This window comes from Strix aluco, chromosome 1 (genome assembly GCF_031877795.1).
Source record: "Strix aluco isolate bStrAlu1 chromosome 1, bStrAlu1.hap1, whole genome shotgun sequence".
In the NCBI taxonomy this organism is placed as follows: domain Eukaryota; kingdom Metazoa; phylum Chordata; class Aves; order Strigiformes; family Strigidae; genus Strix; species Strix aluco.
The window spans coordinates 91,577,158-91,603,183 of NC_133931.1; the positions used below are offsets into that span (position 1 = coordinate 91,577,158).

Below are 26,026 nucleotides of genomic sequence, written 5' to 3' on the forward strand. Positions count from 1 at the left end.
TCAGGGGACCCTCTAGCTCTGATAACTCTGGATGTAAGATCGTCCACAAAAGTCATCTTGTAGTTTCAAGATCTTTTGGCATTTTCCTGCCACCAGTCTCTGGGAGTTTATAATTCGTTTATTCAGTATAAAGAGTTTTGGTATGGAGTCATTTATAGTAATCCGTGATAAATTACTTTTTATTCCCTTATTTTTTGTTGACAACTCCTATAATGAGAAAACTCTTCTTCAGGATTGCCAGATTCTGGTTGGAAAAGTGCATATTGCAAACCATCCTGTTTCATTTTACCTGTCTTTCAAACAGCCGTCATCAATCAGACTTTAGAAAAGGGAAATGTGTATTTCAGCCTTCCACTTCCTCCTGGCAAACATCAATTTCATAAACTCCGTTCCCATGTCTCACAACAGCAGTTAATCCCTATCAAAATTCACAATTCCGGGAGAGTTTAAGAGTATCCATCAGTTACTAGGAAATGGAGAATAGCATCGTTTTCTCATAAATCTGAGAGTTCAATTTAAATATGCATATACTTACAGATTTCAAGTGCACTTCCTTGCATAAAGCAAAAATAACCAGGCTTGGTACACTAACATTTGGAGATGCTGGGTCACTACAGAATCTGCTGCCTTCATATTCAGGAAACTATGAAGAGTGACAGCGCAGTCCCTTTTTTTCCTGGTGGCGCAAATCAGGGCTCACAGGATGCTGGGAGCCTCGTTGCAGCCACCTGCTCCTGAACAAATTTCACAGGGCAGTGATAAATCCAACAATTTTTCCACCCTCAGGACTTCAGTACTGCTACTTTGGTTTTTAATTGCATAAAGCTCTTCATTAGTAAGGCCACTGGTAGTGGTGAGTTAGCCTGGCAAGAGGGAGAGTGAGGTCAGCTCAGTCCCTGGCCAATTCTCCGAGTTGTATCGCAGATGGCGGCTGCTCCGTGTGGACTCAGAAAGCTGCGGTGTAAATCCAGAGCTGGAGCTATACCAGTCCACCCCACCAAGGATCTGACCCAAGGCTATTTAAATGACCTTAACTGCATGTTCCTACACTATGTGGACTATCTCACCAGAGGAGACAAAAAGAGCATGTTTAGTCTATCAAAGAGAGAATATGAAGTCTGCCAGGGGATACCATTGCTGCCTATAAGTCCCTTGGGGGTAAACACTCTGGAGTTTAAAAAAAAGACCTAATTGAGTCAAAGGCCGATGCAATGCTGGCATGTGAGCAGATGGACGTAGACTACCCGTGTGCAAAATTCACACTGAAAATTGGAAGGAAGTTCTCAGCAGCGAGGGCCCGGTGGCCCTGGGACAGTCTTCCACTTAGCACGGAGGAGAAATCAGCTCAGCTCCTTTCAGAATTATGTTCAACTTGTATATCTACTGTGTTAGGGGGACCTCACTAACATGTAGCATGCACTATGTCCAGTTACAAGGGAGAAAACTGGATGTCCCAGGAGACCTCTCTGGTTCCATGTTCCTAAGTAACACTGGAGAATCTCCGTGTTCTGCATTTTTTTCTGTGTGTGCATGAACATTCAGGTATTTGAACCATTTGGGAAAAGTAGAGTTTCTCTCTCTCCGCTCCCTCCGAAGAAGAGAAGGGCTGGAAACTGTTTTCTAGAAACTCTCTTTTATTTCAAGTACTACTGTTAATAATAATGTCCCTAGACCTTGCTGTCTCCTTCTGAGTGTGTCTGTGTGTGTGTTTGCACACAGAATATTTCTCTCACACATTTAAATCAGGAGACCTGGTTAAATCAGTAACCTTCATGAAGTAGGTGGCATGAGGGTGGTGCAAAGCAGCAGAAATAAACCGGAACCAGAGCTCAGTACACTCAGGGCTGCGTTTCCGCTGTGCGCTGCTACTGTCAAAGGAAGGTTTGGGCACCAGGTTAAGCCTTTAACGGCCAAGTGCTGCCATCATCGTCTGTCAGTCCATGCTCTGGACATGGTGCTGGCTCTCTCGCGCAGCAGGAATTCCAAAGATGCTCTTGCTGGTGATTGCAACTCCAGATATGGGCCAGCAAACTGCACGGTCAGACCATAGTTAATTTACAAATTGTTCTGTTCACAAAGTGGGTGGTTTCCATATAAAGGTAAAACACCAGCTTCGTTGTTACAAAAATTTAAAAGGTAGTCACATATTTCCACTGCAAGCTCCTTGGGGAATACCTCTGTTTTCTGTGATGCGTTTCACCTGCTTGTGCGGGGTATGAAGACAGTAACGTGGAAGTGTGGAGGAATGTTTTATTAGAGGAGGTAAAATTTAGTTTTATTATGATTCTGGTTTATTTCTGGTTCATGTATTATACGTATGCACTAAAACCCCACACCCACTAAAAATAGTGTTTCACTAGGAGTTTTTCTCGGGGTTCTCAGTGATGGTTTATCTTCCCCAACATTGATGTAACCAGTTAATTGCCCAGAACTCCTGCTTTATTGCAGTCTATAGAACTTCTGATGAATATCTGGCAAGGTGTTTCGCTGTGATTTTGCAAAAGATATTAAAAAGGAAAGATCTCAGACAGTTACAGCCCTATCCAATGGGCATTACTCAGCTAAAACGCCCCCAGAAGTGTAAGAGATTTCTCTGAATAAATACTGTAGTATGGTCTCCTTACAGTAAGAAAATTCATGCTTTCACACTGCTAACTGAATTTATTATTCAATTTGTAATATTGTAATATATTACAATTGTAATTTTCCTTTTTGGTAATTCATTTAAAATTACATTTGGGGGTAAAAATGTTGCTATTTAATGGCTGCTTCTAAGCAATTTTAAGAAGTAAGTATTTTCAGTAATTTTAGTCCCCGGAATACAGTGACAAATTAATAGCACTGAAACTTTCTCTGTGAGTCTACTCAAAAAGCAGGTCTTTCTTGGTGTGTGTGTGTATATATCTATATATATATATATGTGTATTTCCCACACACATTTCCATGTTTTTCTCCACCTTGGATCTGAAGAGATCATCTCTCTCCTCAGACAAAAAGATTGCCTGGGCTCAGAGCTCAGGTTCTGCGTTGAGACAGCCAGTGTGGATAATGTGTCAGTTTAGAGCGGAATGGGTACAATCACTGAACCTGTAAAATCTTTCCGCATATGCTGCCAGGTGCCAGCAATTACTGCTAAGCACTGCCATTCCCACTGAGGCGCAGCACAAGGGTGACCATACCCAGGTCTCATTATCAGCACTCCAGGCCGCCCATTTCCCTTCATCAGCCATTTCTGTAAAACCTTCTGGTAAGACTTAAGGAATACAACCAAAGTCCTGGGAATAATTTTAAAACGGGTTCAGCCCCGTGCCGCAAGGGGTGGCGGCACATGACACCTGTCCAGGCCAGCGAGGAGAAGCGGCGGGACTTCCAGCACATTCCGGGCTCCCGCCCTCACGCCTGGCTGGCCAGCTGGCTCTCGCTCCAGAGGCTGCTCGGCCCTTGCGGGCAGTGGGGGGAGGGAAGCTGGCCGGCGGATCACGGCCACAGTCACGGCCACGATCACGGTCAGGGCAGTAATGCACCGCGGGGCGCGGGCCGCCCGGAGCTGCCCCCGGGGCCTCCGCACCAGCGCGGGCAAACTGCCCTTACTGCGGGGCTGCGAGGTGCCATGTGCCCGGCCGGCCAGGCGCACCGTGGGGCGGGTGGGCCTCGGTCACCCAAGGCGGCAACCCACCCCCCCCCCTTCTAGGAAAAAGGCCGGGGGCACCCATCTGAGGGAAGGGAACCCGCCATCCCCCACCGCGGTCAACGGCCGGACCGCCGGGCGCGGCGGGAAACCGAGCAGCGGGGGCTGCCGGGACTTGTAGTCGGGGGGGGAGGGGGGCTCTCCCCGGGACTACACTTCCCAGCAGCCCCCGCGGCCCGCCCCCGCCCTCCCAGCCCCAGGCGCGGTCACGTTGTGTTTATCGGCGAGGCCCCGCCCCGCCGCGCGAGCGGTGGCGTCACCCTCGCGAGCCTCCCTCGCTCGGCGGCTCTTGTCAGCGGCCGGGCGGGGGCTGCTTAATATTCATGAGGCGCGGGGAGCGGGCGGGCGCGCGGCGCGCGGCGGGCTCACTCGCTCTCGGCCGCCCTAATGGCGCTCGCGACAGCTGGGGAGCAGGGCTGAGCCGGGCGCGCGGCGCGAGGACACCGGCGGAATGCGCCCCGCTGCTACGTAACCCCCCCCGGGACGCGGCGCCGCGCCCCGCTCGGCCCCCCCCGCGCCGCGCCGGGCCGCCGAGCGGCGCTCCCAGCAGGGCGGCGGCGGCATCCCCGGCCCCGCGGGCAATGGAGCCCGCGCAGCAGCGAGCAAGAGAAGCCCCGGCCGCGGGCGGCGGGCCGGGGGAGCCGGAGAGCGGCTCCCCGGGCAGGAGGAGCCGGGCAGCGCCCGGCGCGGAGAGCGGCGTGGAGCCGTCGGGCGGCGGCGGGCAGCTGGACGGCAGAGGAGCCGGCGGCCCGCGGCGGAGGCGAGGGGTAGCCGGCGGCTTCGCGCCCCCGGCGGCCGGCGGGACTCCGGCGGCCCCCGGCGGGGCCGGCAGCGCCAACTCCCTGCTCCTGCGGCGGGGGAGGCTGAAGAGGAACCTCTCGGCCGCCGCCTCCTCGGCCGCCGCTGCCCCCGCCGCCGCGCTGGGCACCCGCAGCTTGGACAGGAAGGCGCTGCTGGTGAAGCCGCCGCGGCAGCTGCAGCCCCTGCAGCCCCCGGAGCGGGACTGGGTGCGGCGGGACCTGCAGCGGGGCTGCGTCCACGTCTACGAGCGCCACATGAACTGCTACCTGCGGCCGGTGCTCTGCACCCTGGAGACCACGGCGGCCGAGGTGGCGGCCCGCCTGCAGCAGCTCGGCCACCGGGGCGGCAGCAGCGTGGTGCGGGTGCTGGGCAAGGCGGGCGCGCCGCCGCAGCCCCCGCCCGAGCCGCCGGCGGCCCCCGCCGAGGCGCCGCCCGAGCCCGCGGCGGAGGGTCAGCGGCCGCAGCCGGAGGAGAGGCCGAGGAGCCGGCGGGGGACGCGGAGCGGGCTGGCCGGAGGAGACTGCGGGGAAGCGGCGCGGCCCGGCCGCTTGCCGCTGGGCGGCAGCGCCGAGGAGAGGGACGCGGCCGGCGGCCGGCCGAGCCCGGCGCCCTCCGACTTCAGCCCCGGGGCGCCGCCGGCCGAGCTGTACCTGGCGGGGCCGCCGCTCTCCTGCCCCTCCCTGCTGGGGGAGCTGGGGCCGGCCGGCTCCGACACCGAGAGCTTCAGCCCCAGCGCCGAGAGCGTCTCCGACCGGCTGGACCCCTACAGCAGCGGCGGCGGCGGCGGCTCGTCCTCCTCGGAGGAGCTGGAGGTGGAGCCGGTGCCCCCCGACGGGGTGGAAGCAGGTGCGGGGCCGGGCCGGGCCCCCCTCCCCTGCCCGGGAGAGCTGCCCCCGGGGCGGGCGGGGGGGGCGCCGGCGGGCGCGGCCGGCGGGCGGGAGCCGTTGGCGGGGGCCGCACCGCCGGGGCCGCCCGCCCTGTACGTGCAGCTCCACGGGGAGACCAGCCGGCGGCTGGAGGCCCACGAGAAGCCGCTGCAGATCCAGAACGACTACCTCTCCCAGCTGGGCTTCCGGGACCTGTGGCGGGTGCAGGAGGAGGGCATGGACTCGGAGACCGGCTGCCTCATCCGCTTCTACGCCGGTGAGCGGGGCGGGGGCGACCGGAGGAGGTGGGGGGGGGGGGGGGGGGGATGTGCGGTGGGGGGCGACACTTTCACCCGCCCTCTGGGCGCCCGGGGTGAGGGGAGGGCGTGGGCGAGCGGGCGCTGCGCCTCCGCCGTGGCCGGACCCGGGGCCGTCTCCTCTCCCGGGGAAGGTGGCCCGCGGGCGTCGCCGCGCCGGGGAGGGGCCGTGCGGGGAGGTCCCCGGCGGCGGCGGGTAGGGCTGCCCCGGGCCGGCTGCCGGGGGAAGCCGGGGTGTGCGAGCGGTGCTCGTAAGCCGCGGGCTGCTCCGGAGCTGCCGCTGTGCCAGTGCAGCCCCCGCCCCCCCGCCCTTCCACGCGTGGGTAATGGAGGTCGCTCCTCTGTTGTTCCCCGCTTCCAGCAGCGGCGCTGGGCGTGCGAGGTTAAATCGGCCTTCGTCTGCTGCTTTCCCTGGCGCCGGGAGACGCATCGGTGCCGCTGCTGGGGAGGGAGGGGGGGAGGGAGGGTCGGGGGCCGTTTCGGGGCTTTGCGGGGTGCCGGCAGCTCGCTGGCGGGGAGCGCCGAGACCGCCGGGCAGCGGGGTCGGGGCAAGGAGGGCTTGTGCGGGAGGGAAAGGCTCCGCGCAGTTTTGCTCCTGAAATAGGCTGCAACTGTGCAGGACGCGCAGATTCCTGAGCTGAGGACGGGGCGTTCCCCGCAAACAGAATCCCAGACTTAGTTTCCCGTGGTGTCAGCGCTTGCCATCAATCTTCCCTTTTGGGAGAGTAGCGAGACTTCACGGAGAGGCTGAGGCAGTAAGCGAGGAAAATGGGCAAGTACACGACACAGCCTTTGAGAACAGGGTACTCAAAACCTTGGTAATGAAAAGGCAGAAGCTTTTTAGTGCAGCTTTGCTCTTACAACTTACAGTACAGAATTTGGGGAGTACTGGGTGGAAAAGTTAGCTCCCACGTTGTAATTATGCAACCTTCTGCAGTTTTAGAGAGGTTTAAAAATAACTTGTGTGTCAGTTGAATTAGTTTGTATAAAATACTTATTCTAATCTTGGAACTCTTTGGGGTTTAACTGTTCTGCCAGTCTCTCCAAGGAGAGACTGTTTAATGTACAGGTAAGCGTTCAGATACCTAGTAATGTGGAATGGGTAAAGGTGGTGTCCAAAGATAAGGTCCTGCTAGCAAAGTAGCAAATGCCATCCGTCCCCTTGCCGGGTTGGCTGAACGGAGTGCTCCTTCACAGAACCGTGAGAATTCAGAGCTTGAACTCTGAAAAATACAGAGATTCTTCTCTCGAGTGAATTCCGCTGAATGCCAAATAAAGGCCGTAATGGTGGGGTGGGAAGGAGAGCAGTACACTAGATAAGTGCCCTCCTTTATTCAGAAGAGAATGTGGGAGTGGTGGCGAGTGGTCAATTCAGCTTTTCTTCAGATTTCTCGGTCGGTTGTATAATGACCCTGCCATAATGAGTGCAGAAGTAGTATTTGTTCAAGGAATTGACAGAAATACGTTTGATATGTTTGGGTTAGAAAGGAGCTAAAATATTTTTTTCAGGTGATGGTGTTCTGCGGCTTTCTCCACTGCACTGTTGAAGGTGGAAGTCAGCAGGTGATGCTGGAAGGGTCGTTGCTTCCTTTATTTCCAGTCCCACCGTTAAAGGGGGATGCACAGGCACGTTTTAAAACGGGACAGCCGTGTGCCTCCTTTCTTCCCGACAGGATGTGTTCTAAAGAAAACACAATCGGAAAGCATAGCTAAGTCTTATGCACAGTTAAGCCTGTTTGCATGTAGTTTTTATGCATTAAATAATTAATTCTATATGTTAAATGCGGATGTTCCAACTCTGTTTTATTTCAGTGTCTCAACTTGATTGCTAGCTTGTACTGATGTACGAGCTTGTACATTTTGGACTTCCTTGTACAAAACTGCTAAATAGAAGTGCATTTCTGTAAGTGTACATAGGAGTAAATTAATGCAAATTTCTTATGCAAGTTCATATGCTAAGAAGTATGCCTCTGTACTTCAAAAGTGCAGTGTTTTTTTTTTTTTAAATCCTTATCTCTTTGAGGGGATCTGTGATCAACATCTGCAACACCTGTGATCAGGTGCTTGTAGCAGAATGGTTGCAGCATCTAATGTACCAGACCAGCCAAAAACAGCTAAGAAAATATTACTGACATGTAATCATACTGATTTTATGTAACTGTCTTGGCAAGCTATCTCTGCTTCCTTATTTTAAATATCCCTCCCCCCCAGAGATGAAAGGGAGGGAGGAAGGAGAGACACTTGAAAAGAATACACATCAAATTAAACTGGAAAGGGGAGTGTTTTTTTGGCCCCAAAGTTAGGGTGTTTTGTTTAGGAGAAGTACCTTTTTTATAAATGATCCTCCAGGACTGTACCCTAAGGAAAGCTTTAAAACACTGATTTCCTGTTTGCCTGGGACTTCATTGGTTTAAGCAGCCCGGCTTGTCCCAGTGGGTAGAGAACCACTAGCATCTCTATCCCTGTAATTTCCTGCGAGCTGTCTCAGTAGGATTTGGCGATCATGGTCTTGTACTGATGTAAAATGGCATAAACCTAGGCTGGATTTATTGCATTGCTTCTAAAAAGAATTCTTTCACCTAATCCCCTTGGAGTGGGGAGAGAAGAAGAGAGCACAGTGGTGACTTTCAGGCTTTTTTATTTCTGGGGAGAGACAGTTTTAAGAGTGGAAGATTACTATACTGAAACTTAACATTACAAATTCCAAATAAGATGATACAGCCAATGATTTTACTGATTACTGTAGGTTGGTAATTTCTCTACTTGTGGAACCTGGAAAATACAGATTAAAAAAAAATTGCTAGGAGAACTGCAGAGAATCAGGATTTTTTTACTATGACAAAACAGCTTTCTTAGTAAGTAGTAGTCCACAAACAGTCTATAAATGAAATATCTGTTCTTTTAATGCAGAATTCAAAATTTAAAAGCCCCCAAAACCGAAATGTGACACTAGGAATGTAAAAGTGCTCCCTGTACATTGCCTTGGTTTGTTTCAGAATGTGGTTAGTGCATCTTCATTTTGGTATCTCCTCTCCTTTTCTTACTTAGGGTGTGAGTGTGGTTCATTTCTTCAATCTCTTGACTGAGCATTAAACAGATAATGCTGTTGCTAAAACAAAGTCCCTTGCAGCTTTAAGGGTCTGATCCTACTCCCTGTAACATCAATTTAAGCTGAATTGGGCATTAGTCAACTTTTCTCTCTGTTGAAATCTATCTCAACAACAGATACTGTCCTCAAAGTTCCAAATACTTAATCTCTATTTAAAAGGATATGGTTAAATAGCTTTCTGCTGAGATACTATGTTACTGAGTTATGGAATTGTATAAGAATCCATAGTGCAGTTACAGTCATGATATTGTCTCTGGGAGACCGATTAGGTCAGACTTAGTAAACTATTCCTAAAACCATAAGAGTGGCTGTAATCCAGAAGGCTTCTTGCAAACAAGTTACAATATTCCTTATTGCTCTGTAAAAATAATTTTTGTAAAACATAAGTTCACAGAATCACAGAAATGTCTAGGTTGGAAAAGACAGTGAAGCTCATCCAGTCCAACCATTAACCTAACACTGACAGTTCCCAACTACACCATATCCCTCAGCGCCATGTCGACCCTACTCTTAAACACCTCCAGGGATGGGGACTCCACCACCTCCCTGGGCAGCCCATTCCAACACCTAACAACCCGTTCTGTAAAGAAATGCTTCCTAATATCCAGTCTAAACCTTCCCTGGTGCAACTTGAGGCCATTACCTCTTGTCCTATCGCTTATTACTTGGTTAAAGAGACTCATCCCCAGCTCTCTGCAACCTCCTTTCAGGTAGCTGTAGAGGGCGATGAGGTCTCCCCTCAGCCTCCTCTTCTCCAGACTAAACAACCCCAGTTCCCTCAGCCGCTCCTCATACGACATGTGCTCCAGACCCTTCACCAGCTTCATTGCCCTTCTTTGGACACGCTCGAGTAATTCAGTGTCCTTTTTGTAGTGAGGGAGTGGCCTTGACTTCTCTATAATTTGCATGTAGAAGGAAAAATAGTCTAATACACCAATCTCGTCATTTAAAAACTGCAAAAAAACCCCGTGCTTATTTTGAGACTTTAGATCAAAAATAAGGACGGAATCATATGCAGTGCTGTGTTCTGGAGCATCTGCGTGGCAAGGAGCACAAGTAACATGATCTTGAAGACTGGTTCAGTACAATGGATGTTTGAGGCTTTTTTGTTTTAGTAGTGAAAGGTGATGTTGTTTGTAATTCTGGCACTTGGCCACCATTAAATTCTCTGCTCTTTGATGTGACATAGGGCTTCTGCACCTGCTGGTGTCATCAAATATATCACTTTTTGGTAGATCATTGCCTATAGACAGACTATTAAGAAGTGCCAGATCTAATTAGGGGTGTTAATTTTGCAACTAGCTGTCAGATTTGGGAAGAGATGCTTTTTGCTCATATGGCCTTTTAGAAAGCTGTGAGGAGAAATGAATCCAGCTTTGTCTTAAAGTTCATTACAAGAAATATTGGTGTGTCCAGTATGAAGATAAGGGTGAGAAGATCTAGTGTCAATTGCAGTGATCTAAGTACTTGTTTGGTTGTTTTTTTAAAAAAGTACACTTGGTAGTTGAGGTCACACTAAGACTTCCAGCTGTATGGATGGAAACATGGTTTTAGAAGCTTACTCTTCCATGAAAACACTGTAGGCCTGGCAGTGCTGAGCTTTGTGAAATGTGACACGTATTGAATCGCTAGCTGCTTGTTGTGCTACTTGGTGAATAACTCTGTTCAGCTATTTAATACATTGGTAAACTCGATTTAAGATGACTAAGTGCCATTTAAGGGGGGAAAACGTGCCAAAGACAGATGTGCTTCTTAACTGAGGGTAGAACAGCCGTGCCTTAAAGGGCTGCCTTTGGAACACTGACTTAGTTCTAAAATCCAGGATCTTATTTAACGTGAAAGAAATTAATTCACATTAATGTGAATAGACATTTTTTTACAGATGTGATTGGACAGGAGAGGTCTCTGACCTTGTCTGAAACCAAAAGGAAAAACAACTTCTGCCTTAGGCTGCCATGATCTTGGATTTTTTTTTTTTTTCCTTCCTGATGTGACTTGGATGTACATTCTTTTACCTTGTAATCATTTATGTGTTGACATCTCCTGCAAAGAGCAGTAATACCTAAAACTTGCAACTTTGGGAAACTATCTCATTTCAGTTAAATAGTGTGTTTAAATTCAAGGTTGGTCCTTGATGGGACCAAAGTAGTGAAATTTCTAGTTCTGTTCTGCCATAAAGTTTAAAACGGCTGCAGTGCCTTTGGCTTGCTCCACCTGTTCACTGCATAGGCCTTTGCTGATCTCGCAGTTGGAATGGGGTCTTTCGAAGGTAAGCAGCTTTCGGGGGCTCTGAGAGCACAGTGGCCTCTCCTGCACAGGAGGAGCCCTTCAGATAATGCTGGAATGCTGGTGAAACCGCAGCTGAGCTTTGGTATGTGACAGCTGTTAAGTACAATGGTTTTTGCAACTTTTAAATCTGTTGTACTCCTGGCTAGCATCCATAATTTAAGTACGTGTGAAGTACCAACACAGGAGATTTCAGTGTGATGTACATAAGAGTTACTATATATACTAAAAATGTAGTACCTAAATTGGTACATCCAGGAGCTGAATTTTCTCACTGCTGCAGCATGGAATGCAGCATTCTTTTTTTTTTTTTTTTTTTTTAATTCTTTTCTCTGTATGTATTGATATCTGTCTTTCCATATCTCACCAGCTATTTCCTTAAATTTAATTTTTTTTTAAACTGCATAAACATCCTCTTGGTGATGGAACTGCTAATACACCTAAAAGTCCCTGTGCAATTAAAACATCCATCTGTTCTATTAGGACACTGACAGACTGCTGTGCATCTGAAGCGACGATACTACTTAATAGTATAAAAAAAAAAAAGAAACATTCATTTGAAACAGTGTTAGCAACTGGTATGTGCTGATTTACTACCAAAAACTACTCTGTAGTTTTAGAAAACAATATAAAGAGAGATTTCTTTGTTACTGAAGTGATCCTTTGGAAGAGAAGCAAGTATAAAACACCATGTCTGAGAGGGTCTGTCTGAAAAGTATATGTGTACAGAATTCCATACAATAGAAGCTTAGAGATAGAAATTCTGAAGAGTGCTGCTTGTTACACTCAGCTTTTTAATTTGGAGTGAACCTGTGCCTCGCATGCTTACAGCAGTATTTTCCTCTGCATTTAAGGGGTGGTCATTTTGAATTAACTGCTTAAGCTATTAGTATCTTGATACAGGGGAAAAAAGCCAAAACAACAAAGACTGACTTTCTGTTTGCCTTGGACAGTAGAAGCAAAGACACTGACTTAATCTTCAGTGTTTCATTATTTCACTGCTGGTGGAATGGGGCACGCTGGTATTTTAGATCAGATAAATCTGTGCGTGTACTTGTTTTCAGCTTCCCCTGACTCAATTTTATTGCTCTGTTTTAGAACTTTTGCTCAAACGAGGATTTGCACTCCGGGAAGCTGTATGTCTGAAATAGCCCTTTAATAACTTTATTCTTTGACCCAGAGAGCTGAATGTTGCGTTTACCTTTGAGGGTTTTTTTTGGTAAGGTTTCTTTTTTTATTTTTGGTGTGGATTCACATGGAATAGACTTTGATGCTTGGAGTCAGTTGTCGTTTGTGTGGAGAAACCAATTCAGGTAAAAGGGACAGAGTGGGGTGTACTAAAGCCTCTTGTTTTTTAAGCTTCACTGTCTTGGCCATGTGATTCCAGCTTATTTTTTCCTTCTCAAAAATGTTTAAGAGAAATGCAACCAACCTTTGTAAACAACTAAAATGTTTTAAACTCACTGAAAAATTAATGTCTTAAGTTTTTCTAGATTTGGCTGTAAGATAGGAATTCTGAAACACTAAGCTCTTCACGAGATATTTAAGAAACTTCACAGGAAGACAATGCCCTCACTTTTAAAATAATAATGTCTTGCTTATAATAATAATCTGTGAGATTGGAAACGTAAGTTAAAATTCCAACTGTACGGTAATGATAGAGTTGTGTGTAGATTTGAGGTAGCCCTACATATTTTATGTCAAATTTTGTATGAAAATTCTGGATTTTCAGCTTCATGCTTCATTCAAAAGTGCCTCATTTTATTCTTTGTGTAACTTTTGTCCTTCAAATGGCTTTTCTGGACGACTGAGTTAGCTGCAGCATTACCTTTTTGTAGAGAATAATTTTTACAGTTTTCACTATAAAATAACTTGTATCTGTTGTACAATATTTTTTTCCAATTAATCTGGCATTTGTCCAGTATGCTATGTTAACATGGATATCATTTTCCAAAAATAACTAGTGGCAAATTCTAATTGAATGTTTTCCCACTGATTGCTGTTAAATACTGAAGCCATCTTAGGTATTGGAGAATTTTAAAGTCAAGTCTTTTTATTTATGATATATTTTAATTGGCTCTTAATTTAATTTTTATTATATGTGTGCTAGGTGATAAAATGTTACATGCAAAGAATAGACATCACTTTCCTGTTGGAATGAAGCAGCAGTCCTAGCAGCACGGAGGGATGTATGTGGGTTGTAAATGAATAGCAATATTGTGTCCTGCTGAAATTCTATTCAGGATTTCAGGTAGGGAAAATTAATAGTAAAATCAGTTTTCTGTGGTGTCCATGCTGGCACACCCACTTTAGTATTTGCTGTTTTTTTTTTTTTTTTTTTTTTAAAAAAGCACTGTCAGTAATGGCCATTTGGTGTCCTGTCTGTAAGTTACCGTCTTGTGGTCACCCCCTCTTTACCTTCTGCCACTGTCACATAAAATCATTTAGTTATGTAAGTTGATAGTCCAGGTTCTTTATGCCAGTTGCCACAATCAGGATTCCTCTTGCTTCCCTGTTTAGCTAGCTAGTACTGACCCTTTGGGTCTGATGGCTGAGACTTTCTTCTCCTGTGGTTGTGGTTAAAATACGTGGAAGAATGGGAGTGTTGCTGAATCTTTTGGGGCTTTTGCACCTCCCCCCCCCCCCCAGTTATTTAAGGGGCAAAAATTCTTCTTTAAAGAACAATTTAAAAATGACAACTGTTAAATCAGGAAGAAAGACCTCCTGGAGTGAAGAGTCATTTAATTTCACAACATAGCATACTATTCTTTGAAGCTTTTTCTGTCGATGGGGAAGTAAAATTTCTTCCAGCTGGCTTTGACTTATTTGGAGGGATGCTGAAAATACTCATTGCCCAACTAACTGTGTGTTCCTCGGTTTGACAGCTAAGAATAACTATTTACATATTGATGTAAAATAACTGAGTTTCAGGGGATTTTTCTCGCCAATTTTATCTAGCTTAGTTCTCAGTGTTGAAGGAAAACGAAATTGTGTAAGTGGAGATGATTTTTAAAGTTTAACTCAACATTTTTTTGTGGGCCAGAGGTAAGTTTGGCCCTCTGAAGGGTATTGATTGTTCCTGGTCTTGTCCAATGGCAATGGGAATCTTCAAACCAACTTCACTAGGCTCTGAATCGTATTCATAATTCTCAAAACCCCATAATAGCCACTTGAACCGGTTCCTCTCATCTGCAAGCCCTCCAAGTGCCATGCCAACTTATTTAAATAAAGACAAAACAATGGGCCTTGGTCCAAGGGGTAACAAGGAGCTGGAATGTCTTTGAAGTTCAGGACCCTAGGCTGTAGGTGCGATTTACATAAACCTCATTATGTAATCTGAATGCAGTTTCTCTTCCTGTTTGTTCAATTTATGAAGCTTTGTGTCCAAAGAGAAAGAGATAGTAAGACCTGTAATTAAGATAAGTAGCAGGCCACTCCTTTTCTGAATGCATGCTCTGGTGAGGAGAGAATTTCAGATGCAGCATTTAGGGGTAGAACAAAACCTGTGATTCAGGCACCTTCAGTTGATGAGAATAATACCAACTTCTTTCCTTTGAAAAAGCTGCATGCTTCTTTAAACAATAACTATGCCTAGATTCGACCTATTCTTTGCTTTAAAATAAATGGTACAGAAAAGCTTAAAGTTCTTACTAGCAATGATTTTGTTTTTATGTAAGCTATAGATGGTCCTTATCTAAGTAGCTCTCATCAGTTTTAAAGCTACCTTGAAACTAGTAGGTTTCTAAGTGGACAGTGAGTTTTCTGATCAGAATTGCATACAATGACATTTTGTTGTTCTCCATCAAACACTTGCTTTTTCTTCCTGTCTGATCCTCTCTAACCTTTTTTAAAAGCAGATAATAAGTAGTAGCACTGGATTTGGGATAAGAGTCCTGCAAGTAGCAAAGCTAACTATATATGCAATCTACTTGCTCATAAGATAATTGGTCAGATCTACCAGTGACGACTTAGCATGTTATTTTATGATTATTGACTCAAATTGTAAGTGATGGAGGAATGTATTTTTCCTTTCACTGTGTGTTCCTTAGTGGGACAGACAGACCTCTAGGGGACAACCGTCTCCATTAGCAGTCATTTTATTTATGAAATTTAATTATGCCTGAGACAACCTAATATTGTTTGTCATTATTGGCTTGCTGCATCTACATATATTTTCTTTCCTGCTATAAAGCTTGCCTGTTGGAATAAAAAAAAGTTAATGACAAAAACTATTACGAATGAAGTGGTGGAACACCTGGAAGAAGGCTAGCATGTATAATGTACTGAAGTCAACAGTCTGGGAGCTCTTGATCTCTTCTGGTATCAGTACTACCTGGCTACAAACATAAAGGCAAGATAGTTTGCAGGTTGCAAACAGGATGTTTCTCAAAGTGAAGTTAATCACATATGTGTGGGAGATACAATTTAACATTTCAGAAATACCAACAGGAGCTTGTTGAAAGCTGTGTAATATGTAATTATATGAAAGGTTTTTTTCCCCTGTTTCAGTCCTAGAGTTGAGGATTTTTAATGTACTGTCTTGGTAAAAGCATGGAGCTCACAGCATGGTTGTGTGGATTAAAATTTCAGTGGTTAGAAGTAGACCTGAGTTTATATCCTTTCAGGAGCAAGCAGCTAACTTTTTTTTGTCTTGGGTGTCCTAGCTAATAAAAGAAAGGACTGGCTGAGAATGAGAATCTGAACTCTTTGAAGTGTCCGAGCTCTGTGAAGTGGCTGTGGACATGTCTTATCCTTTTTTTTTTTTTTTTTTTTTTGTGGCGTAAATATCAAGTCTCTTGTCTATATCAACCAAAATAGTATCTACAGTCTGTATATTCACTATGAATAACCCCAAGATTAATGTGATACATTTCAGACTATTAAATACAGAGTTTTTCTGTTTCATAACTTCCAGAACAATGGTATCATCTGTATTCATTCCCCTTAAGATTAGACTATAGCACTCAGAACTCCTTGGTTTGTGTCTCTTTAATCTTCTTAATCAAATGACATTAATTCCTGCTAATACGAGAAGACTAAAATATTTTACTTGCTTTACGTATTCCATGTTGGAAGTGTCTCTTGTAAGACAAATGTTTCTGAATGTTTCTTTTCTGAATCTGTGTGATAAAAGATGCTGGTTTATTTTGCAACTTCCAGCTCCTTTCGTTTTTCCTAGATGAAAATATGTTGGTCAGTATTGCTAGATATCATAGTACAAAGATTAAGACGCTTTGTAGCCTGCAGTGGGCTAAATCATATTCCTTCTGTTAGTGTCAGAATAAGTGTTTCTCTGGAGAAAAACGGTCTGCTAGAGCCTGGGGTATATATTTAAATTGCAACACTGGATGGGGTATGATCCTTTGTATAGTGCTCCACTGGAGTGTGAGCAGTTTCAGCACCTCATGCGGCCTCGGTTTTGCATTAGTAGGAGGTGTATTTTGAGTTCCTGGCAAATAACTGATATTACTTACTTACACTGTGGAAATGGGAGAACGCAGATTTGGCACCTTAGTTGTGAACAGCATGTCTTGAGACTGTCAGCAGATAGCAAAGTGTAGATCAACTGTAGATCCTTGTAGCCTAGAATATGCAGCTAAACTTTTTTCCTTTTTTTCTTCTTTTTTTCCTTTAATTTTTCTTTTTTCCCCTTTTTCCATCCTTCCTTCCATCCATCCTTTCTTAAATCCCAGGTCACATGTATGTTCTTCACCCAGCACTGTGTCGCTTGCAAATGTAGGAGTTTAAGATTATGAAAGAAAGGGAAAAGACTAATGTGGCATAGTAAGAATTATGGCTGACAGTAGAAGAGTTCATGCTGTTATAGCCTTTGAACCTGAAATTGGGTGTATTGAATCTTGTAACATTAGACTGACTTGTAAACAGTGGTATTACAGGTGGCACATCCATAAGGCTTGTGCTTTTTAGGAATGTGTACAGCAAATGTGGAGGAGACTCAGCATTTGGCACTGCTCTCTTGCTTGCTCTCACCAGCAAAGCTAGGCATGATCAACTGGTCAAGTTAAAAAAAATGCACTTAGCAATCATTGACCTTTCTGAATTGTGAAGGAAGGTGCTGCTAAGGAATATGGTACAGGGCAAGTCTAGTGTCCTCTTGTAGCCCTGAAAGAGGATGGCTTCCAGATAAACAGGTTCTGGGAACCCGGTGTGCAGACTTCTGTCCAGGAGAGGATTGCATAGGTGTACTCATCACTGGTAAATGCAAGAACAGCTGTAATTTTGATAGGGGTGCACTGTTCTTGTGCCTAAATATTGTCTTCATTCTCTGAGGTTCTTAACCATATTACGCTTAAAGAATTGGTGAGTTGTCTTTCCAGATGTGGTATTGTTAAGTTTGTTTGGATGCTGTGCATAGTGGCAAGCCTTAATCAGAGATGTTATCTGGCAACGCCCTTCAATAGGTCTTTGGCCGTTGTGCCTTGGTGCTCTATGGGTTTTTGGTTGCACTGGCTTTTTTCACATTCAGGTTTCACTTTTGCATAGCTCTTTATTGTACATATCCACTAATTTTTCTAAACATGTAAGGCATGTACCCAGCTGAAAATCCTTTGAGCCTTTCTCCGTAGACATGGCTATACTGCTTTGCAGCAAAATGTGTAGTTGCTCAAAGATGGTTGGAGACTAATATCTAACCTTCATACCTAATGTAGATATTGTCTGTACTAAAGCAAATACCTGACATAAAGCTAATACCCACTAATCCTTTCATAGCAGAAATGTCTGAATATAGTGGTGTCTTCATCCACAGTAGAAGAGCAATAGCACAACATCCTTATTTCCCTAATGAAAGATTAGGTAAACCTTGTCTTATCATTTATACATAAACATCCCATTTTGTCTTTTCGGATTGTCTTGAAGATTTGCTTCTCAGCACTGGAGTTACTGTTGTCCTTTTAGCAATTCGTGCTTAGGAGAATGTACCCCGTTGGACTGTCTGCAGGCAGGCATGCCTGGCTTCTTTGCTTTGAATGTGGACATTTGTTTGCTTCCTTTCATGTTAGTGAAAAGCATGGTGGTAGCTAGTTATCAGTCTCATTAAGCCATGTCCTCACGGCCACTAATCTGAGCATTTCACTGAGGTTTGAATTGATGGAGGGCTCTCACCTTTCTGGCAAGGCACAGGGATGAGGTGCTGATATCAGTAGAGGTGTCACGTGTAACAGGCTGAGCTCCCCAATTGTAAGCAGGGGTAGCTGAACTGTAAAAATTAGTATACTGTGCTGTAGGTCACTTTAATCTTTCCTGCTCTTTGCTATTCTGACCCTATCCATTTTTCTTGCATGTATGTGAGGCTGTTGAGAGATTTGGTGAGCAGCAGAGTCCTCTGCAAGAGGAAGCTGCTTTGATTTTGTTTCCTAATGACCTGTAAGGCAAATTGCTGAGTGCATTCGTTCCTTGCTAGTTATAAAGGGAGGGAAGGTAGCACATGATTGGAAAAAAGTAGAGGTTTTGGCAACTCACTATTTGCTGGCTGTAGATACTCTTATTAATGTCTGCACTTTAATTTTTACTGAAAGTAGTTGAAGTGAAAAGAGGATTTGAATGCTGACCTATGAGTGCATCTAGTCAGGGGTTGAAGGTACAGAGGTAAATACAGTTGTAGCTTGCTTGCAACTGTCACGAGTTTCCCAAGTGAATGAAGAGCAAAGGTTAAAAAAAAAAAATGTTAAAGAAGCACGGTTTGTCTCAAACTAGCTGGTGAAGGCTCTTGCCTGCAGGTAGAGCAGTGCTCTGTCACCATCGCCAGCTCTGGGCAGAAGCGTGGTGGTGACGTCACCCTGGGGAGAGGGAGAAGGTTAGGCAGAGTCACTGGGGCTGCTTGTTCTGCACAGGCATTCGGGAAAGGGTTTCTTTCGTATGCTGTCTAATAGATTCAGCCTTTTATTTTATAATATAATTAAATAACCAAGCCTTTGTGAGGCTCCTGAATTCCTTTAATTTAGCGGCAGCACAGAAGCTGAATTCAGAGCATTCATGGGCCTGTACTATCTCCCTGACTACTTGCCAGGTCTATTCATGCTGTTCTGAGTGCAGGAAGTTCTCACATTCATTCAGGGTTGGGGGGGTGGGGGTGGGAGGCGTTGTGTGGTTGGCTTTTTTTTTTAAGCAAGGGAAATGGTTATAAGGAAAATTCTTCAGCGATTCCCTGGGACCAATTTACCAACTGTTAATCTGTGAGTAAATAATGGGAACAGTTTATACACTTGGCAGCTCTTGAGAAAGAGCAAAGAATCATGAGAAGTTCACAGTCCACAGCCCCAAGATAGCTGAATACTTTGGTATGTTAGGATTTGTCTGAACAGGGATAGACCAGTACTTTTTTGTTAGCACATGTAATCTTATATATTCTGAAGTACTGAGTTTGATGAGGAAGACTTTAGTCTGGCATGTGGTAGCTGGCTGCTTATACTTAACTTGCTCAAGTTAAATAATTCTTTCTCTACTCGAGTTCTAATGTTCTAGCCAGTGTTTGTATTCTTTTATAGACTGTTACTAATGCTCTTTTACAGACTGTTACTAATGTCGAGGAGGGGATGAGGAAGTGTATTTGCTGCCTGGTGAAGGGGGAAGCTGGTAACAGTGGCTTTCCCTTGGTTCAAGGAAAAGGTAGAGATAGAGAGGACAACAAGGTGCAACAAAACTGAGAAAGCAATGACTAAATCAAAGTGAGTAGACAGGAAGTACAAAATGCTTTGCAAACTTAAGCATTCATTTCACTTCCCAGGAACTGTCCCACATCTGTAATCTGTGGTATCTAATCTTTATAACTAGATACCACAGTGATAGACATAATTGACTTGTGTAAAGTGTATAGGAGAAAGGAAAGTGACTTCTCAGTGGGGGTTGTATGCTGGTACAACTGATGCGTTGTAGAAAGTGCGTAGCTATCTATACTCATGTATAGCAGGTATTGGACAAGTTGCATTTTCACCAAAACAAACAGAATTGAGGTAACACAAACTCTCCTGCAGAGGTGGTGTTTGCTTGTAAACTTCTGTGTCTGGATCCTCTGTTGCAGAATGGAAAGGAGGAGCGCTTAACGGAACAGTGGGTATATACCATTTGGTAACTGTGAAAGAGCAGGGAAGTCCATAGCTGAAAACCTTTTTATGTAAACAGGGTAAGTTATATAAAACGTGTTCCATCTGGAAAACAAATCGGAGTTGGGGATCCCAGAGTTTGTCTCTCTGGCTTATAGGATGTGCTGTAGTACGTATTTTTATGCTGGGGTATAAAACTTGCAAGCCTTACAAATAGTATTTTAAACTTTTATTACCTTAAGGCTAAGTAATCACCTTTGTAAGATTCCACCTTTATTGGGGTTCTGGCGTGCATAGGACTTAATGATTCCCCTGCTAGGAGACTTCATTTGCTACTGTGATGTTGTCCTACAACTTCCTCTTACCCTGAAAACTGAAATGGGTTTTTGAGTTGCATTCCTTTCTTTTGTAATTTCCATAAGGAAAAGCATTGCTCTTATACTCTGACAGTGAGTATTTGGGCTCTTTTCTTTTTCCATCCTCTAGCTTGCAAGTTTTAGAGATCAGTCTGAATTCCTCTTCATGAGATTAAGTGTTGTGAATGAAGTAGTTTTCTTAAGGTGCTGTAGTTTCTGGAATTGTGGTCTGTTAAGAACATTTACGTATGGATTATGGCACGTGTTGCCACATGTGCAACTGTGTGAAAGTAATGACAAATGTCTGGATTATTCTAGCAAAAACAAGGAAACAAGGAGTGTAAAATTACTGCCATTGGATAGCCTCTTCATATTGCTCATTTTTTCTTTAGAACTATGAGTTCTGATTTCTGTTTTATATTACAAGTAATGGTGCTGAATATCTATGGCAGCTTTTTCCTTTTAAAACAGCTTAACATTTTAAGCTGTAAAAGTACTGTGACAGCTTTGCTTTTTACAGATTTATATTAAAAATCTTCTGCTTGGCTGTATGTATAAAATTATATATAAGTTTTTAATCTCCTCAGACCATTACTTAAATTTATTTTGTGAACCTAATTTCATAACAAGACTAAAAAGTGCATGGAAGCACACATTTGCTTCAAGGTTGGTTTTCTGGTATTTTTTTAACAGCTTGTGAAAGTCTTTAGCAAAATGAGGATAAATAGCATCAGCTATTCGACATGTTCTTGAGTAGTGGAGGAGGGGAGTATGTCAGTTGAGGGAAGGTTTACAAGTTAAAACTCCTGTTGCCAGGCAGCCCAAGAAATGAGTTGGCATCACTTGGAAATGAGAGCAAATTATGGGTTGATGTTGGAGCAGAGTGGACAATGGAGAAATAGAGAAAATGAAGAGGAACTGGACTTTTTAAATTAGCTTGTTTCTGCTTCCAGAATACAAAATATTAAAGAGAAGGTAACTGTCTTTGAAAGTCTAACTGTATTGTGAGTAAGAAGAGAGCCGGGCTACACTGGAAGTGTAATTCTCTTCCCTTTTTCATTATTATAGCATGTTATGGTGAGTTAATGACTGCTGTTACAAAATGGGGTGTTCGAACATGTGTAATTATACTATTGCTCCTCCTAGTTGCAAGAGTTGCGAGTAGGTGAATTCTGACGAGTCACCCTTTCTCCTGTAATGCCAAGTCTTTTTGTTTAGCTTCTGGCTTATATAAGTGAGTTTAGCATTTGCCACAAGATGCTTTGTGCAAGATACTACCACCTCTAAATACCAGTCTCCATAGCATTGTGTTGTTCCCTCTGCCTTTGTAATCTGGTATTAGGGACCCATCACACAGGTAAACTAGCAGTCAAAGACTTACTGTGTGGATGAGCTTTACATGTAAAAATGTCTTGGTTTTTAATGAAAGCCACTTCTTACATGCCTCCTTTCCTCACCGTCGGTGGTGTAGGATTTGCTCTGTTGAAACATATGCCTTTGTAAGATTAAACTTGTCAGTGTGCATGTGTTTAGCAGAATGTTGTAAGATAGTAATTAATGCTGTAGCCATCATGTGAATGGAAAATATTCCTGCAAACATGTCTATGTATCTAGATACTTAAGAGGATAAAATTAGGCTTTGGAATTTCCCTCTGATGCTGTTTAACTTAGTCAACTCTTAGACACATTTTATTATGGTGATAATGGTTATCTGCCATAGTTTTATTTTTAATGTCAACGTTGCACTGTCCTTTGCAGGAGTGTGATGTACAAACCAGTAGCAGTTGGTGCAAATCAGGACAGTCAGATGGGGGTTATGTTATCTTCTGTCATCTGCCAAGTTTTCATCACTTCTTCAGTTCCCTTGTGAGTTTAAAAACTTGTGGTTGTTGTGTAGCACCTTTCTTGAAAATGTTTTAAAATTTCTACTTCAAACCTTGAAAGTTGGAAAGTACAATATTACAGACATACATACATTCACTAGTCTTCAGTGTTTGCATTTTATGATGAGTGTAAGACACAATTAGCTGAGACTAACTTCTAGGATTTTTGCATCCATACAGGATAAAACTTAACTGTATAATCTTATTGATACGACAGTGCTGTGTTCTTCTTTTGGTCTGCATTTTTTTGTGGGTAGTAAAACCTGTGTAGGCAACTCTTGTTGATGCACCATGTCATCTGCTTTTATTTATTCATTTTTTAAAATTATGTTTAACTTTTGCTTAAGTATTTTTAGATGAGAAATTATTTAGGAAAGCTTTGAGCTGGGTGATGAAATTGGTGACACCTGGTCCTTTCACCTCTGTATTGCTGAAAATTGTGAGCAACATTGTTTTAGCACATATATTTCTTCCATAGTTCTGATCCTAAAACTGTGGGGGGAAAATGATGAATTACTTGTTTTTTCTTCCCTTTCATTTTGTTACTTCATCTCTAGCAGTAAGCATTCCTCCAAATAAAAAGAGGTAATGCTATCTTCTTGAGCGATTCAATAGTAGAAAAAAATGAGGTGACAAGGTAGTGGTTTTTGATGGCTGCCTATGAAAGAGGACGCATGATTGTTTGCCAGAGCAGTGGCAGCCACAAGCAAGGTAGATTCCAGATGGCATTGGTAAAGCATGTGTGTGATGAGCGAATAGTCTCTCAAGGCTATACATGCTGTTCAGCTTTGATTGCTGCAAATACAAGCACTGAAATCCTGTGTCCCAGGAGTGCTCAAGTGCAAAGTTCATTCTGTACTGAAGATTTTCACCCATATATGTGATGTGTCTTTCTGCATCTAGCACAAGCATTCCTGCAAAGTTGGAGGAATGCTGACAGAAAGCTAACTTTCTCGCTGCACATAAAAAGGAGGAAAACATGTACTAGATGCATGTTACTCCTCAGCTAACTTGCCTTTTGCAAGCCGTCTTTGCGTGGGGGGATTCCTTGCATCACATTCACTGCCCTGGCTGCCCCCGAGCCCTCCCCAGGCTTCTCCTGGCTAGGGTTTTCCGTAGCACATTCAGAAACCTCTGGGCTCCTGTCCTTCTGTTGGGAGTTCTGTGTTGGAAGTTCGGGGAGCAAACATTTGTGAGGTGGAGATCTTTCTTTTCTTTTTCCCCCTTGCTGTGGTATGACTTGTGACATGATGGAAAGTCACAAGAGCAGCAGCCTTTTGGTTTCTGCAGTGTGGTGGTCAGTGCTGCAAGCAACAGCATTCACCTATCTTCTGAGGAAACCTTCCAACAAATTGGCTGGGCACTATGCTGTGCTGCTGCATGGTTGTCTAAAGCAGTCAAGCATTCTTCCATTTTAACTGATGTCTGTCCAGAGCTGCGTTTGGCTTGTGAGTATTAACACAGGTGTTTGATGTGGCCCTGATGTTGGAACTTATAATAGTTTGCATTATCGAGTTCCTAGGCTAAATCATCTAAAACTTTAGTGGCTGCAAATCTCTTGTTTTAATAAAACTTCCTGTTAGCTTCTAATCCACTGTGCGATTAGTTGCAAGAAGTCATTGGAGCGCTTTTCCAGAGTCTTAGATTTCTGAGGAATCAAGTTGTTGCCTGAAGGACTCAGGTCTTCCTTTTCCTTTACTTCTGCCTGAAAAAAAAATTTAGATGTGCAAACTTAAAGATTCTAAATGTAAAATTCAGAATTAAAAATGGAGGAGGTAGGAGGGGTTTGAAATGCAGAAATTGCTTCAGGTCCCTAATAAAACAGAAAGAAAATAAGTCTTTTAACATATTTATCTTTAAACTTTATTTCTCCCTAGCTTCATCAGGCTAGGTAAACACTACTGATCAAGTATATTATTCTAATTTTTGTACACTTTAAACCTTAATCAGACTTCAGAGTGTTGCTTTCAAGCTCAGAGGCAATTATCTAGATTACTGAGATTAAATATTTGTGATTGTTGGAGTTTTACCGCAGCTTTTTTTGGCTGTGAGTACTTTCTACTGCAGAAGAAAAAAAATGCAGTCATAGGCAAGGGCATTGCCACTGTAGTGGTTTTAGGGTCAGACAAGGGGGGGTGCAAAGAGCAGATACAGAATTTCCTGGGGGGAGGGGGGGGCAGTGCAAGCTGCTCTGCCATCTCGATTGCCCTATTGCCTCTTAAAAATTACTCATTTTTAATTAAATAGAAGATCACCCTTTTTTACATAATGCAGCTTGGTTTACAGCAAGGGAAGGGTTCTTGATTGTTGTTTGTTTTTCAGTTATTTCTGAAGAGATCTTGTGTGCTGTCCTGAACCGCTGCTCTTGGAGACTCTGGGGAGCTTGGGGGAAATCTGACCCTTGAGTGCCAAAGGGCTGGTCTGGGCTGAATCAGAATGAAATCTGTTTCCTTTCAAGGGATTTCTTTACCGAAGGCAGTGCTGCTACATTTCTTCTAGAAAGCTTCTTGAGGCAGCTGCTTTCCTAAGGCCTGGGTTTAGGTGGGGCTTTTTGCTCAACTCTTCTGGATGTCTATTAGGAGAACACACTGTCTTGTGCTTACTAGACTGCTGGGCATGGTTAAGTAAAATGTATGTGGTCTGTGACTTGAAGAATCTTGTTATTGTTTGTTATTTCTTTCAACCCATAGAAATACAGGGGGATGGGATAAGCCTTCAGGATCTTGCTTGGTCTGAGTGGGTGTATGTGGTGGCTGGCTTCGTATTTTTTTCTGAAATTGGCCAATCTTTATAATGGATGATATCAGAATTTTGTATCAAGGAATCTTTTTTTCCCTTTTTTTAAAATTTCTTTATTCCTTATCTTCAGTTGCAGTAACAAGATCTTACTTTGAAATCGCTTAGAAGTGGTGCCTGTTTTTGAGTTTGGTGCAGTTGATCTTAAGTGTTTGTGTGGGCCTGATGCTGCTCACTAAGACATGCCACTTGTAGGCTGCCTTCCATAGGCAAGTTCATCCACCCTCATGTCTGCAAAGCATGTTTTGGGGGGTCAGATGTGTAGTGTTCAGCAGGCGGTGCTTCTCATCATCTCCTTTTTGCAGTATTGGTACTTGGGGGTTACAGAGAAGTCTTAAGGTAAATGAGTGTCATTTAGGAGCAGACAGGGGGCTGGTGCAGAGAGCAAATACAGAATTTTCGTGGGGAGGGGAGGCAGTGTGAGCTGCTCTGCCATCTTGATTGCCCTATTGCCTCTTAAAAATTACTCATTTTTAATTAAATAGAAGAACAGATCATCCTTTTTTAAATAATGCAGCTTGGTTTGTAGCAAGAGAAGAGTTCTTGATTGTTGTTTTTGTACTATTACCTGGGCCTGTGAACACCTTTTGCATAGCTGAACAGGGAGTGGTGGTGTCTAACTGTGCCCTCTTGTGCGTGTGCATTTTGTTTTTAAAAAGGTTCTGCATAATGAGGACTGCAAAATCAGATGGTACTGATGTGACATTGTTTTTAAAACATCTTAAAAATCTTGGTTTTGAAGTATCTTAAGTGAGGAGTTTGCCTCTATCTGTAGCAGTTGTTGAATTCTCACAGGCTTCTAACTTAAGCCTTCTTAAAAATAAACGTGTAGGTATTTACACGATACCTTTTTTCAGTGAAT

General features: G+C 44.1%; 1 protein-coding gene across 2 annotated transcripts in view; it reads left to right on the plus strand.

The window, feature by feature from the left end:
- The first annotated feature begins 3,980 nt into the window (after positions 1-3,980).
- Positions 3,981-26,026, plus strand: part of PHLPP1 (PH domain and leucine rich repeat protein phosphatase 1) — a 143,358-nt gene continuing 121,312 nt past the window's right edge. For both annotated transcript variants that reach the window (XM_074826869.1, XM_074826875.1), the window contains exon 1: positions 3,981-5,632. In XM_074826869.1, coding sequence (XP_074682970.1) covers positions 4,012-5,632 — 1,621 coding nt within the window. In that variant the 5' untranslated portion in view covers positions 3,981-4,011. The remainder of the gene's footprint in view (positions 5,633-26,026) is intronic.